This window comes from Sciurus carolinensis, chromosome 1, assembly GCF_902686445.1.
Source record: "Sciurus carolinensis chromosome 1, mSciCar1.2, whole genome shotgun sequence".
Classification (NCBI taxonomy): domain Eukaryota; kingdom Metazoa; phylum Chordata; class Mammalia; order Rodentia; family Sciuridae; genus Sciurus; species Sciurus carolinensis.
Genome location: NC_062213.1, coordinates 120,267,811 through 120,283,880, shown reverse-complemented (window position 1 = coordinate 120,283,880; position 16,070 = coordinate 120,267,811). Strand labels below are relative to the sequence as shown.

The window sequence follows — 16,070 nt, the reverse complement described above, 5'->3', positions numbered from 1 at the left end:
GTGCTGAGGATTGAACCTAGTGCCTCAAATGTGCAAGGCAAGCTCTCCACCACTGAGTTACAACCCCAGCCCAGTTAACTAATTCTTAGAGTCAATTAAACTTTAAGTCTTTTTCCTATTTTTATATTTTGAAAATATTCAGACCTATAAGAAAAGTTGAGTGACTAATTCAATTAGTCATCTACATACTCTCTCCTAGATTCATCACTTGGGAACATTTGGTTGTGTGTTATGTGTGTTTCTGAACTGCTTCAATGTAAGGTATAGACACCATGCCTTACTTGTGAATACTGCAACATGTAAGTTCAAAGAACAATATCTATATAATCTATATAATCATAGTATTGTTTTTACACCTGAAGAATTTGTCTGTGATATGCAGATAAACCAGATGTATTTAGACATAGCAAGTAGTCTCCAAAATATTCTTTAGAGCAATGTGATATATTTTTTAAGTATAAAATACTCTTTTTTTTCTTCCTTTCATAATATTGGCATTTTTTAAAGTCTATTTTTAAAAGTCATTTTTCTCACAAAATTTCCCACAATTTGGATTTATCTGGTTATCTCATGATTAGATTATTCAGACTAAACATTTTTAGCAAATATTGCATAGGTGATTTTGTGTCTATACCACTACATCGCATCAGAGAGCACATAAAATCATTTTACTCTTTATTGGTAAGGCTGAGTGTGATCACATGGTTGAGAGGCGTTCTCCAGATCTGCTTGCTATAAAGGTACCTTTTCCTTTTACAATCAATAAGTAGTCTGGGATAATACTTTGAGACTGTCTGATTATTCTCTTCCCATACAACTTTCATCCAGTGGTTTTAATATCTACTGATGATTCTTCCTGTACCAGTTATTACATTGATGATTGGAAAGTACTGAATATTTGGGGGAAAAATAAATCTGTTTTAAGATTGGCATATTAAGAAGAAGAAATGCATACATCTGTTTGTTTAAACAGTTTGTTACCCAGGGACGCTTTACCACTTAGCTACATCTCCAGCCCTTTTTATTTTATTTTGAGACAGGGTCTTACTAAGTTGCTAAGGCTGACCTTGAACCTGTGATCCTTCTACTTCAGCCTCCTGAGTCACTGGGATTACAGGTGTGTTCCATTACATCTGGTGGTTAATATTTAAAGTTTTGCTAGTCAGGCAACTTCTAGTTGTTTATGGTAATTGATTGGTTCATTCCTACTTTTTAGCATCTTTAAAAATGCTTATGCCGGCCAAGTATGGTGGCACACACCTGTAATCCCAGCTGCTCAGGAGACTGAGACAAGAGGATCATAGGTTCAAGGCCAGCCTGGGCAATTTAGTGAGATTCTGTCTCAAAAAAGCAAAAATAAAAATGCTTCTATTAGCTATGCTGTTTAACCTCATTATTAACTACTGAATACAAAAAAATTCAGATGATTTTAGCCTGCTAGATGGTAGACACTAGTTGGGCATCAAATATAATCAATATAATAGAATAAGTAAAATCAACATCTCTACAGATATGGCATGCAGGCCTATAGATACTCAGGACTCTGAGTGAGGCAGAAAGATTCTTAAAGCCTAGAAGTTCAAGACCGGATGGGGTAACATAGTGTGACCCCCATCACCAAAAACAAAAGAAAAAGAAATCACCATTCCCCAGTTGACTCACATAATGAGATCTGTCTAAATCTCTGCTGTTCATAGTGTGGCTGGGAGACAACAACAAAACAGTATCATCTGAGAATTTTGTTAGAAATACAGATATGGGGGCCTACCAGACCTGTTTGAATCTATGAAGGTTGAGGATATGGCTCAGTGGTAGAGTTCTTGCCTAGCATGTGTGAGGATCTGATTTGATTCCTTGAAAATAGGACCCAAGAATTTGTTTTAACAAGTTTTCCAGATACTTCGAAAATATCTTGAAGCATGAGAAGCAGTGATATAAAATATATATTTATTATAGACTTAACTACCAGGCACAGTGAGGAATCAGTGTGAATACTTAACCACTGCATGTAGTATCTACACATCTTGAGAAGCAAAAATAATGCAAATATAAAGCAGAGAGATGGAGCAGACACATTATAAATAATAAGTATTTGATGGACATTGGGAAGTGAGTTCAGTTAGTTTTATCATGGAGTACCGCAAATGTGCCAAGGACCATGTACTAGGGATTTAGAAGTGAGAGATACTATGCCTTACTCCCAGCCTAGTCTGGTGCAGAAGACAAACCAATGCTGACAGTGTTATCCCAAGGTACCGTAGAGACAAATGCAAGGGAAGAAAAGCTAATCCTTCTTTGAAGGATGACTAATCCCAGTTCTACCTTTTGCCATTCATTAATCATCCATCAGGATGATAAGTGGAAGCCAAATAGAAAAATGAGAACTAAGATGCATTGATACAGCCATTATGGAAAATACTACAGAGATTCCTAAAGAAACTAAAGAGAATTGCCATATGATCCAGCAGTCCCTTTTCTGGGTAAATACTCAAAAGAAATGAAGTCCCCTCATAAAGATTTATCTGTATTCCCATGTTTATAGTACCATTATACATAATAGCCAGGATATGGAAACAACCAGATGTACTTCAGTGGATGAATGGATAAAGAAACTGTGGTGTATATATGCATTTAAAGATTATTCAACCTTAAAATAGGATGGATATGGTAGATATTGTAAAGTGAAATAACTCAGATAAAGAAAGAAAATATTGTATGATCTCACTTATATGTGGAATCTAAAAAGAGAAAAGATCAAATATATAGAGGGAATGTAAGAGTGGTTTACCAGGATGAGGTGAGGGGGAGGAAATGGAGAGCTGTAGGTCGAAAGATAAAAAATAATAGATCCATAGAGTGCACAAGTTCAAAAATCTGGTATATAACATGAGAACTGTAGTTAATAATAGTGTATATTAGGATTTGTTAAGTGAATAGATTACAGTTGCTCTTGCCCTAGGTGGAAGAATGGGTAACTGAGAGATGATGGATATGTTAATATGTTTCATTAAAGTAATGATTTTACTTTAAATATATCTCAAAACATTGCATTTATATCTTAATGGTATTTAAATTTTTTTTAAAGTGGAAGCTAAGGAGCAGGGACAAAGGAAGGTGTTGACAGAAAAAGAATATTTTTCTGTGCTTGAGTAATGCAAGTACATATGATAAGTATAGGGTCTGGGCAGAGGGGATGGAGGAATGGTGATGAGAATAGAGAGGTCACCAAAGGCCAGATTTTTTTTTTTTTTTTTTTTTTTTTTTTTTTTGTTGCACTGGGGATTGAACCCAGAGGTGCTTTACCTACCCCTTTTTTGGGGAGGGGGTACTGGGGATTGAACTCAGGGGCACTTAACCACTGAGCCACATCCCCAGCCCTTTTCTGTATTTTTTATTTAGAGACAGGGTCTCACTGAGTTGCTTAGGGCCTCACTAAGTTGCTGAGATTGTCTTTGAACTCGTGATCCTCCTGCCTCAGCCTCCCAAGCAGATGGGATTATAGGCATGCTCCACCTTGCCTGGCTAACCCTTTAAAAAAAAAAAAAAAGCAATTATTTTATTTTTTATTTATTTTATTTATTTTTATGCAGTGCTAAAGGTCAAACCCAGTGTCTTACACATGCTAGGCAAGCACTCTGCCACTGAGCTACAACTCCACCCCCCTTACCTGACCCTTTTTATTTTTTATTTTGAGCCATTGTCTCATTAGGTTACTTCAAGTCTCATTAATTTGCTGGGGCTGGCTTTGAACTTGTGATCCTCTTGCCTCAGCCTCCTGAATCACTGGGTTTATAGGCATGCATCACGGTGTCTGACTAAAGGCCAGACTTTGAAGGATTATAGGCTATTTAGTTGTCATAATGAAAATGTAAGGGTTTTAATAAGAGAGTTTTGGAAGATTGATTCTGATAACCTTGAAAGCCATACTGGAGGCAGGAGGAAAAGAGTCTGTTACAACTCAGGTCAGACATGGTGAGGTTTTGCCTCAAGGAATGCAGTGACTGGGGCCAAAATGTTGAGTACTGGTAATCAGGGTACTTAGAAAGATGAATAGTTTGTTGACCAGTTGGATATGGGAGTTAAGAGAAACAGTGTGAAGAAAACATTCTAGGTGTCTAACTTAGGTAACTGGGAACACTTAAATTTGTGAATATAGGAAGTAAAGTTAGTCTGCCAGGGTAGACAATAATTTTAGATATGTTGAATTGAGATTGTAAAGGGACCATAACTCTGTTATTCCAATACATGCAGTTTGTTAACCAGCCCTGACATTTTTTCTGATATTCTGTCAATATTTTTTCTCACTTTGTCATATGAGGTAACATTTACTTTGAAGTTGTCTTTTCATATCACAGTTGTGAAGTGCACAGTATTTATTTGTATACTGACCATGGTGGAAGAAGGTAGAGAACAACAGACTTACTGAGATTGACCGATTGGTGCTAGTATGCTCCCTGTGTCAGGTACCTCAGTTTATGAGATGTTATTAGTGAGTCCAAGGGCAACGTGGGGTCTTCCCTCTCTTAATCTAGGTTCTCTGTGTATTATGGATCTCAGATAATGTCATAACTGCCATTATCCAGATCCCATTTCATTTCTGGTTTAAATTAACTAGAAAGCTAGTGGACCCTGAATCCTAATGTCTAAGTGTTATTACCAAGAAGCAACATCAACCAGATTATGTGGTAGAGGCAGGAAGTTGTAACTAGTCATGCTTTTATAGTTGTCTTCGTTACTAAAATAATAATTTTTATCTTAGTTTTCTTTTTTTTTTTTATCTTAGTTTTCTTATCTGTTGCGTGAGAGAATTAACCTGGAGAATCCCTAAAATCCTTCCAGCTAAAATTCTTTAATCCCATAAGAAAGGTGAGGTTTTTTGGTAAAAGAATCTTGCTGTTTTTAGATCAAGATATATATATTTTCACCGTGAGATTGGGAAAAAAAAAAAAAGAAAAAAAGATACATATATTTTAGTAGGGAGCATTAAACTGAGCATGAGAAAACCTAAATTTTAGTCCTATGTCTGCCATTAATCTGCATAATGACTCTGGACTTTCCTTATCTGAAAAATAGGATTGGACCATGATCTGTATATAAGGATTCATTCCAACTTTACTTGATCGCATTATGAACAGAATGTAGAACTGAACAACTGGGGGTGTAGCACAGTGGAAGAGCCCTTGCCTAGCACATGTAAGGCACTGGGTTCAACTCCCAGCAGTGAAAAAAGAAAAAAAAATGAATGAATATTGTTAAACATCTGTATTGCTTGATTACTCTTTGGTTTGGGGGTTTTATTTTTGTTTGTTGTTTTTGTTTTGGTAGTATTGTTGGTTGAACAACACAGGCTCTCATACGTAGTGGCAGGCACTCTACCAGTGAGCTACATTCCCAACCTTGTTTGATTACTTTTGTCTGTCAGTTAGTTAGGTTCTTTACTATGGGAGCAAAACAATATGCTAAGATCAATTATGTCTCTGAATAATCAATCCCATTTAATCTGAACAGAAATTGGATTATAGAAAGCACTTTACTTTCCTCATTCAGTAGATGTGATAGGTCATTAATTGCATCTTTCTAGTGTCCTTAAAGAAAGTCCTTTGACCTTTATTCAGTCTGATAACCATTTTATAGTTTTGTCCTTTAATAAGCTAGAAGACACCCAAATCATTGATTATTCATTTTAATCCAGTGTTATAAACCATTAAAGTTCAGACCTTTTTTTAAAGAAACATGCAAAATATCACACATGCTAGGTAGAAAAGCATTAATGTTTCAGAAGAAATTAAGATTTTGTTCTTTGTTGGGGAGAGCATAATACTAATAAGCAAAATTCTTCTAGTACTGTCATAAGTTCAGTCATCTCAGGCTGCTGGTAATGACTGGTAATAATGTAGATCTTCATACTATTATTCATTATCAAGGTGACTGGATAGGAATGAATCTGAATGGCTCCAAGAAACATTTTATCACTTGATGGAAAATTTTATTGTGTGTTCTGCTCTCTGGTCCAGGCTGAATATATCTGAAATGCTTGAATTTTGAATTTTTTTCGATTTTGTGTTATTTGTGTATACATAGTGTGAATTCTTAGGCATGGAACCTAAGATCAAATGACAAAATTCATTTACGTTTTATATACATCTTCTATATATAACTTGAGGGTAATTTTATACAGTATTTGTAATACTTTTGTGCCTAAAACAGCTTCATGATATGAATTTTCTACTTGGGCATTGTGTTAGTGCTCAAAAAAGTTTCGAATTTTTAAGCATTTTGGATTTCAGATTTTGGAGTTAGGAATGTTCAGCATGTAATTACAAACCCAGGACTTCTTCCTATTCTCCATCCCAGTTTTAGACCTCTTTCAAGGATTTGCTTAAGTCTTATATGAAACCTTCTCAAATTATTCTAGAACCTGTAATCTTTTTCTTCTCTGAAACTCCTTTTGGGTGTATAGTTTATACCCAAAAGTTCATAGAGCTTAGCACTTAACTTTCCTTTTATATATGAATACCTTTTATTTTCTTCTTTTTTTAATGTTCCCTTAGCAAGAGAACAGTAGTGTTTGGTGCTCAATATTACCACTATTATTAATAGCTTATTATATGCTGAACTTGGTAATAAATACTTTATAAATATTATATCTAGTTTCTATAACTTTACAATATAGTTATTAATCATCTTTACTTTTTAAAAGAGGAAAAGGAAGGGACCAGTAGTATACTCTGTAATTCGACAAGCTGGGGGTGTGACTCAGTGGTAGAGCACATGCTTAACATATACAAGGCCCTGGGTTCATCACCTCAATCCCAGCACCAAAAAAAAAGGTCAAGATTCATGCCAGAAGTTCAAATCATTCCATTTGGTCATATAAGTACTTGACCGATTAATGATATAAAATTAATCTTTTTTATTATTATTATAACTGCTACAAGGAAAAACTGAGTTAAAATTCTGAAATTCCACTTTTTTGGGAATTTTACCAAGATATATGTAATCATATAAATTTGCAAATATAAAATAGAAACAAAATTAGCCACATTCTCATTTTAAAAAAAAAAGAACTTAGTTATAGATGGATGCAATACCTTTATTTTATTTATTTTTATGTAGAGCTGAGAGTGGGACCCAGTCCTCACACATGCTAAGCAAGCACTACCACTGAGCTACAACTCCAGCCCCAGCCACATTCTCATTTTTTAAGAGATATTTTCACTTGTAGCCTTGAATTTCATTTAAAGTGAATAAACTTAAAAGGGTAATTTGACTTTCCAGTACTTCTGACAGATTTTTTTTTTTTTTTTGTATTCGGTGTTGTACCGAAGATTTTAGGTATGTGCAGAGAGGTCAGAATTAGAGGAAGGGATATTCTGACATATTGATAATAAACTAAAACCTATTTGAATCTGTTTTTTTAAGATCATGGTAACAAGCTCTTATTTTATTTTATTAGAGCTTTATGATTGTAAATAATAGTTGGGTTCATCCTGACACACTCATACATGCATGGAAATCAATTTCAGTTCATGATCCCTTCCTTTTCCCTTCTATCTCCCCACCTGTGTCTAATCTGCTGAACTTTCTTTTACTTGTTTGTTAATTAGTATTTGATTAGTTCCTTATGTAAATCTTATACTTCCTTCCCCCTTTTCTTTATTTTACTCTAACTTCTGCATATAAGAGAAAAACCTTTGACTTTTGAGTTTCTGAGTTTGGCTAATTTCACTTAGCATGATATTCTTCATTTCTGCCCATTTACCAGCAAATGCTGTAATTTCCTTCTTTTTAATGACTGAGTAGAACTCCATTATATATCTATATACCACAGTTTCTTAATCCATTCATCTATTGATTGGCATCTGGGTTGATTCCATAATTTAGCGATTGTGAATTTTGCTGCTATAAACATTGATGTGGATGTGTCTCTGTAGTATGGTGATTTTAGACTTTTGGGAAAATACCCAGGAGTAGGATAGCTGAGTCATACAGTGGTTCCATCCATTTTCAGGAACCTCAGAACTGTTTTCCAGAGTGGTTCCTCTTCAAATCTTAAAGGGACTAAAACTTTAGTAGTTGACCTGAATGTTACATGCTTTTTTTTTTTTTTTTTTTTAGATGAAACTTAATTCCCGTACTTTCTAAAATCCTTTAGTTCCGATATAATTGTCTGCAGACTAATTATAACTTATATAAATCTCAAGTTTTAAATTTTTCAAAGAGGTATACTATTATAAGTTCATAACTTAATTATAGACTGGCTTTATAACTAGTACTTTTAAAATAGGCCCAGAGTTACCTCTTTTTTCCTCCTCTAAGTCATTCAAAGATACAAAGTATTTATATATGTAGGACTCTCAAATAATTAAATAACCAAAGGTCTTATCCTAAAAGGTGTCTGAATGTGTTCAGAGACCTAAAAAATGTTATGCCAGTGCTAACTGAGATATGTCAGTTCAACTTTTTGCCTCTCAGTAATTAATTTAATTTTCTTTTGTATTATGCCTGTCTTAGGTGTAAATGCGGACAAGGTTGGAATTGACGCTGCTGAAATGCTGTTAGCTAACCTTAGACATGGTGGAACTGTAGATGAGTTTCTGCAAGACCAGGTAATGACACTTTCAGTGAAAATCTTCCACCCCAATAGATTTGAACATTTGGTAATTGGATCAAATAAAAATTTTAATAATTGACTTTTTTATACTGATTAGCAAATCCTATTTCATTACTTTTAAAAATTACTATCCTGGAGTTTATATTCCTAACATTTCGGTCCTCATCCTGTTGTCCACAGCATTTGACACAGTTGCTTCCTTGAAATAATTTCTTTACTCCGTCTGAAATAGTGTATTTTCCCACCCCACTGGATCTGTGTTCTGGTCTCTTGCCAGTTTCTTACCATTTTCTTCTGAACTTGCACACTTTGAAGAGACTTTTTATCTATATTCACTCCCTTGGTTATTTTGTCCGGTCTCATGGCTCATCTATATGTAGACAACTCCCAGATTCATATCACTGACCAGACCTTTATTCTTAATTCATTATTCACTAGATTTATACTTATATCAACATCTCCACTTGGGTTTGTTTTATTCTTCTGAAACCTAAGACCTTCACTCCCATTGAGAAACACTATTGAATTTTTCCAAATAAGACCATTTTTATAGTTTCCCTTTCTACCAAACTTTTCTCTCCTTACTCTTAGATTAATATCTACATTTAGAAATTTATTCCTCAGATTGGGAGTGTAGCTTAGTGGTAGAGTACTTACCTACCAATTCTAAAGCCCTGTGTTTGATCCCTTGCACCACACACACACAAGAAGAAAAATATTCCTCAAGATTTCTTGACCATTTTTTCAATGACAGTTTTTCATATATACTTCCTTCTTGTCCTGGTCTATTCTGTTGTATTCCCAGTAATTCCGTATTTATTTATTTATTCACCTGTTTTTTAAAAAATGTTAAAAGCAGTGCATGTTGGCACACACCTGTAATCCCAATGACTTGGGAGGCTGAGGATTACAAGTCCAGATGAGCCTGAGTATTAGTGAGACCTTGTCTTAAAATAAAAATGTAAAGGGCAGGGATTGTAACTCAGTGGTAGAAGGCCCCTGGGTTCAATCCCTACTACCTCAAAAAATAAAATAATTATAATAGTAGAGGAAATTTGTCATATTGTATATGTCAGCTGGCAGAGATAATTATTCTAATTAAATATATCAATTTCCTACTCCATATTTTATTCATAAATGTTAATTTTAAAAATTCCATATAGCAGATTGCTGCTAAGCATTTTTATACTACATCATAGACTTTTAGTAACAATTTTCTCTCATCTTCTAAGGACTTCTGGAAGTCTAAAGAAATAGTAATTCTTGGCCTGGGAATGTAGCTCAGCTGGTAGAGTGCTTCCCTTGCATGTACAAGGCCCTGGGTTCAATCCTCAGCACCACAAACACACACAAAAAATAGTAATTCCTTTTTAGCTATCTGAATTCTAGTAGTATTTCATTATGGATAGCAGAATTATAATTCTAAACATTAGTAAATACTTTTCTTCTTTGTTGTTTTTTCAATAGCTGATTATTTTCATGGCATTGGCCAATGGAGTTTCCAGAATAAAAACAGGACCAATTACACTCCATACACAAACTGCTATACATTTTGCCGAACAACTAGCCAAGGTGAGTATTCCATTAGAAAGAGTAATCGGGTGTGTTAGTTTAATAAACATAAAACTCATAAACATAAAGTTGATTATAATTGCTATCACTCACTGAGTACTTCCTGTGTGGCACTTAGCTAACTCAACAGTTTATCTGAAGCATCATTATTTTATTTTATTTGGTACCAGGTATTGAACGCAAGGGCACTTAACCACTGAGCCACACCCCCAGCCATTTTTTATGTTTTTGTTTAGAGATGGTCTCACAGAATTGCTTAGGGCCTTGCTATGTTGCTGAAGATGGCTTTGAATTTTTCATCATCCTGCTTCAGCCTCCTGAGCCACTGGGGTTACAGGCATGTGCCACTTTGCTTGGCTATCTGAAGCATCTTAATCTGCATAACCATGATAGGTGGCTATTTATTATTATCCTTATCTTACTTATGAGTAAAATGAAGCAGAGATTAAATTCTTCAAGGCCACATACATTTGAGTGCAGAGCTGGACTTTGAGCAAACCCAGACTGCATACTGCAAGTCCTGTATGGTAGTCATGGTGGTACTGCCTCACAGAGTGAGTAAATATGTTTTGATGAGAACTGTGAAATCAGTGCACAAGGAATTCATAGTTGGCTATGAACTTAAATATTTATATGAAATTTTAAATATTTTGTTCTCATTTGGTTGTTAAAATATTTGCTGATATTCTAAATTGTTCAATCTTCTTACATTTAGAGGGGTTTAAGCCAGGTGTGGTGGTGCACACTCATAATCCCAGCACAAGAGGCTGATTGCAAGTTCAAAGCCAGTCTCAGGAACTTAGTGAGGCCTGGGCAACTTCATGAGACCTGTCTCAAAATAAAAAATTTAAAAAAGGACTCAGGGTGTGGCTCAGTGTTTAATGCCTCTGGGTTCAATATAGAAAGTTTGCAAAATAGAGGAAAAAACCTGACTTTAATTCTGCCTTACCAGTAAAACTACTGTTGACATATAGGTATTTTCCCCCCTATCTTAAATTGTTTCCCTCTGCTTTTTGTAATTAGTAGACACCATTTCATTTCTTGTCCTTTTCAATAACGTGTAGCATATTTCTCTTGGTATATTCTCTCTTTCTCTCTTTTTCTCTCTCTCTTTTTTTTTTTTTTTTTTTTGGTGCGGTACTGGGACTGAACCCAGGACTGAGATGCACTGCCAGGCCTTTTTTTTTTGTTTTGTTTTGTTTTTTTGAGACAGATTCTCACTTATTTGCCCAGGCTGGACTTTATATTATGAAGTAATTTAAAATGATGAATTTTATGAAGGTGCTGACCTTAAGCATTTTAAAAAATAAAAGTAATGCACACTAGTAAAAAGAAGAAATTAAACATTACAAATGTGTACCAAATCAAAAGCCACTGTTTCCCTACTCTTCTTTTTTATATAATTCTTCATAACATATACTCTTGGTTGTTGTTATAAAGATTTGGATAGATTTCGGTTAAATTGTAGGTAAGGATTATGAGAATTGAAGGCAATTTTTTTTCTGATGAAAAGGATTAACTATTTTAAAATTCTATATATATTTATAATGATTATTTATCTGTCTCCTCCCACAGATTGACCTCCTTGATAGTAGTTTTATTTATTATAGTCTTCACTTTTTATAGTACTTTGCATATAGTAACACATTATTTTAATTAAATACATAAAGGAAAGTGCTGTGAGCTAGGAAATTTGTAGCTCCCACTTCTTGTTCAGTTGTATTGTGTTTCAACTGACTGGTGTGAAGGTTTCTTTATATTTTTGTGTCTCTTAGTGGAGATAGTTCATCTGTAAAATCTGAGACTTGAGTTGAGCACGGTGGCGCATGCCTGTAATCCCTGAGTGACTCAGGAGGCTGAGACAGGAGGATCACAAGTTCAAGGCCAGCCTGAGCAACTAGTGAGGCCCCAAGCAACTTAGCAAAACACTATCTCAAAATGAAAAATAAAGAAAGCTAGAGATGTGACTCAGTGGTTAAGCACCCCTGGGTTCAATCCCTGGTACCAAAAAAAAAGAAAAAAAAAAACCTGAGACTTAAGCTGGATAGGCTTTTTACATAGGTTTATACATGTAGTAGAAATGATTTCCATAATTGTTACTTGTATTTCATATTTTCATAATGTTTCATATTTTCATAATTTGACAAAATACCTGCATATACATACAAATACAGACACACACACCACATGTAACTATATAAAAAATTTGGTTATCTAGCTCAATATTCAGTGTTCATTCCCAGTAATTTCAAATGTCCACTGTGTTTCAGTACGCTGTTATGTAAAACTAAATCTGTACTCAGTTTTAAATTTGATTTTAAATCACTTTTATTAATTGAACCACATTTGCTTTCAAAATGATCATGTTTCCAGAATACAGTGACAGAGATCAGATATTTCAATGCCAACTTTAGTTAACAAGTAAAAAGTACAATGTGAAAAAAAAAAAAAAAGTACAATGTGAATCCTAATAAGAGAGAAGAAGGTATTAGTCACCACTACCATCCCACCTTACTCCCTCCCTTCTCTGAACTAGATCTTTCTGAGTAATGTATTTAAGGAATTAAATTGACAAGAAAAGTTTTGTGAGATTAAATGATAATTTCATACTTGACAAGATAAAAAGTTACATGTTTGAGTTCTGCATTTTAAACAAATTTTAGGGAACAGAGAGAAAAGATGCATTATAACCAACAGTTAGGATTTCAGAACTGGTATTTGCCTAGGGTGCCGTCCTGGGAGTTTGGATCCATTGGGTATGCAGTGGAGATCTTCCATACATATTCTGACAGTTCTGTGAGAATGTATACCTCTGAACAGGAACCATGGCTCTAAAACAAAATATGTTTTCGCTAGTCTATTGAATTTATTGTGAATTGTTTGATTTTTGTGTCTCAGTAGTTTTGTAGAAATGGTTTAGATATTAATTCTCTGTCTACTTAATGCTACAATTATGATTTCTTTATTCTCTTCATATTAGTTATATACTAAATATTCTGGTTTCAGGCTAAATTTACTGTGAAGAAATCAGAAGATGAAGAAGATGCCTCTAAAGACACTTATATTATTGAATGCCAAGGAATTGGGATGAGAAATCCAAATCTATAGGGTATTTACCTCTTAAACAGTACCTCAGTGTTGTATTGCACTAACTTATTTCATGCATACTACAAAACATTGAATATTATTAAAGGGCCTGACTAAATTTGGATATGAAGTATGATATTCTAGATTTACTGAGAATGCTTCATCAAATTAATCTTACTTTGAATATTTCCTGAGGTGGGAAATAAAATGTAAGAATTGATGGATATGTATGATAGCCAATTTCGATATTAAATTATTAAAATAAAATATTCTTTATACTCTAGGAAATTGTTTTTCTGTTTGTAATTAAGTCAGGGATATAGCGTTGATCAGTAATTTGTGTATAGTAGTCTCTTAATCCAGTTTCACTTTCTGAGATTTCAGTTACCTGGAGTTAGCCATAGTCTAAAATTATATGGAAAATTCTAAACATAAATATTTCACCATTCTTAAATGAAACCCCATTGAGTAGCCTGATGAAATCTCATACCTTTAGCTGTTCTGATTGAGATGTGAATCATTTGTCTCTGTATTTATATTATGTACACCACCTGCCTCTTAATTGCTTAGTAACTGTCTTGGTTGTCAGATCAATTATCATAGTATTGGAATGCTTTTGTTCATGTAAATCTTATTTTACACAGTAATGGCCCCAACTACATAAGTAAGGATTCTGGCAATTTAGCTATGCCAAAGAAAAGCTGTAAAGTGCTCCCTTTACATATCATTTCACACCATTGTAAGAGTATATACTCTACAGTAAGAGAGAAACCACATTCACATAAATTTTATTAGAAAATACAGTCAAGCATTGTTTAACCACAGGGAAATGTTCTGGGAAATGTATTGGTAAGCCGTTTCATTGTGCAAATGTCATAGTATAGGTTAATCATTTGATGCAGCCTCTTGATGCATTAAAGAGACATGGTAAATACAATGTATGAAGCTGCTATTAACACAGTGTGCTATTTTGTAATAAATTTTGTTTTTTATAGCTAGGAGAATAATGACAAAAGTGTGGTATAAGAAATACGTAAAGTAGTAACAGAGTCATTTATTATCATTTTTTGCCTCTGTATAAAGTGCCAGGGATTTACCCCAGGACCTTTGCACATGCTAAGCAAGTGCTGTATCACTCAGCTACAATTCTATATTATCAAGTATTATGTGCAGTACCTATTTGTCTGTGCTGTACTCTTCTTGTCTGGCAGCACAATAGGTTAGCACCAGCATCACCACAAACATGAGTAATGCCTTGCACTATGATGTTATGATGGATATGATATCACTAGGTGATAAGAATTTTTTTAGATCTGTTACAATCTCAAGGGACCACTGTTATTTATGCTGTCCCTAATTGATTAAAATGTTGTAATGCAGTTCATCATACATTATTTTAATTGCTCTGATTTATTAGTTTTTGTTGTTAATCTTTTACTGTGCCTGATTTATGAATTAAACTTTATCATAGGTATGTTTGTATAGAAGAAATAAAACATTAAATACAGGGTTTCCTACTGTCTGTAGGCATTCACTGGGGGAGTCTTGGAACTTGTCCCTCATGATTAATGGGGGACTGTTGTGTTGTTCTAATCTCTTTGCTGAAATCATATGTATAACAAGACAACTTTATATTAGTGTACTGCTATATCAACAGTAACATTAAAGAGGCATTGTCTCATTCTAATTATATATACCTTATATCTAGTGGGCAAATGTTGAATCTTGGAAAATGTTGAATTTCAATCTGATGAATATGTTCTGAAAGCCAACAACTAGAGTTGCAAAATTTTAACCCTAGTGGTTTGGCCAGCTTCAGCCCAAGATGTTTTTGCTTGGCTTGTATTAAAAAATAATTGAGTGACTTTAGAATGGAATGTGCTTTCATCACTCTATTATTTTATACTCAGCCTGTTTCCACATTTAGATGATTTCCTGTTCCCCGTAGGCCGTTGAGATTGTGACTCAAATGAAACCAGTTAGGTGTATTAGCTTAATATGCTGTACAGTGAGGAATTCATTATAACTTGGATCTGTCTTGGACCTCATCTGGTGATAATTCAAACACAATTGAAGATGTAGATCCAGAGAATGGTATTATAACACATTCATATTGTAAATTAAGTCTGTATAGAACAATATTAAAAAAAATCTCATGTACATAGTTGTTATTCTTACTCTTGTTAGTGACTGCTGTGGCCTTGGAAAGTTAAATTCAATTTGTTTTAAAGATGATGACAATACTATTATTTGATGTTCATATTTTCACAAATGGGTAAGTTTTACAAATTGCTCACTTTTTAACAGTTGAGATATGAGGTATCTTTCTATTTTTAGAGTAAAATTTTTGGAGCAAAAATATGCTTATGGTATAGGATATTTGTTAGGCTCTGTTAAATTTTGGGTCTTCATGCTGACGTGATCCTTGCTCCTTCTGATGGGGTGTGCCAAAAATGTTGAAAAAGTAGGCTGGAGTGCAGAAATTGGGGATCTGGGAGTGAGAGATTTAAGTTCCACAGTGTACATGGTGAGTGTATGATTGATCTGGGGTTGGGTTTGTCACTATTTTTGAGTCTCAGCTTTGGTAAAACAAAGGTATGTCAACTGCAAAGAAAATTTTATAATTCCTACAATTGACTTGAGTTTCTGTTTTCCCAAAACAATTCAATTTCTAGTTTTATTCTGTATCTAAAATTCTATTTTCAGTAAGTTTGTTTTAAACCAACAAATAGTAGTTCTGTTGATTTGACACACTATGTTTGATAATCTTTAAGAATATTCTTCAAACCAGTGACCT

At 34.2% G+C, this 16,070-nt stretch overlaps 1 protein-coding gene across 4 annotated transcripts in view; it reads left to right on the top strand.

Annotated features, from left to right (window-relative positions):
- Positions 1–14,783, top strand: part of Rtca (RNA 3'-terminal phosphate cyclase) — a 38,900-nt gene extending 24,117 nt beyond the window's left edge. For all 4 annotated transcript variants that reach the window (XM_047548349.1, XM_047548365.1, XM_047548357.1 and 1 more), the window contains exons 9-11: positions 8,515–8,609; positions 10,082–10,186; positions 13,193–14,783. In XM_047548349.1, coding sequence (XP_047404305.1) covers positions 8,515–8,609; positions 10,082–10,186; positions 13,193–13,294 — 302 coding nt within the window. In that variant the 3' untranslated portion in view covers positions 13,295–14,783. The remainder of the gene's footprint in view (positions 1–8,514; positions 8,610–10,081; positions 10,187–13,192) is intronic.
- Positions 14,784–16,070: the final 1,287 nt, after the last annotated feature.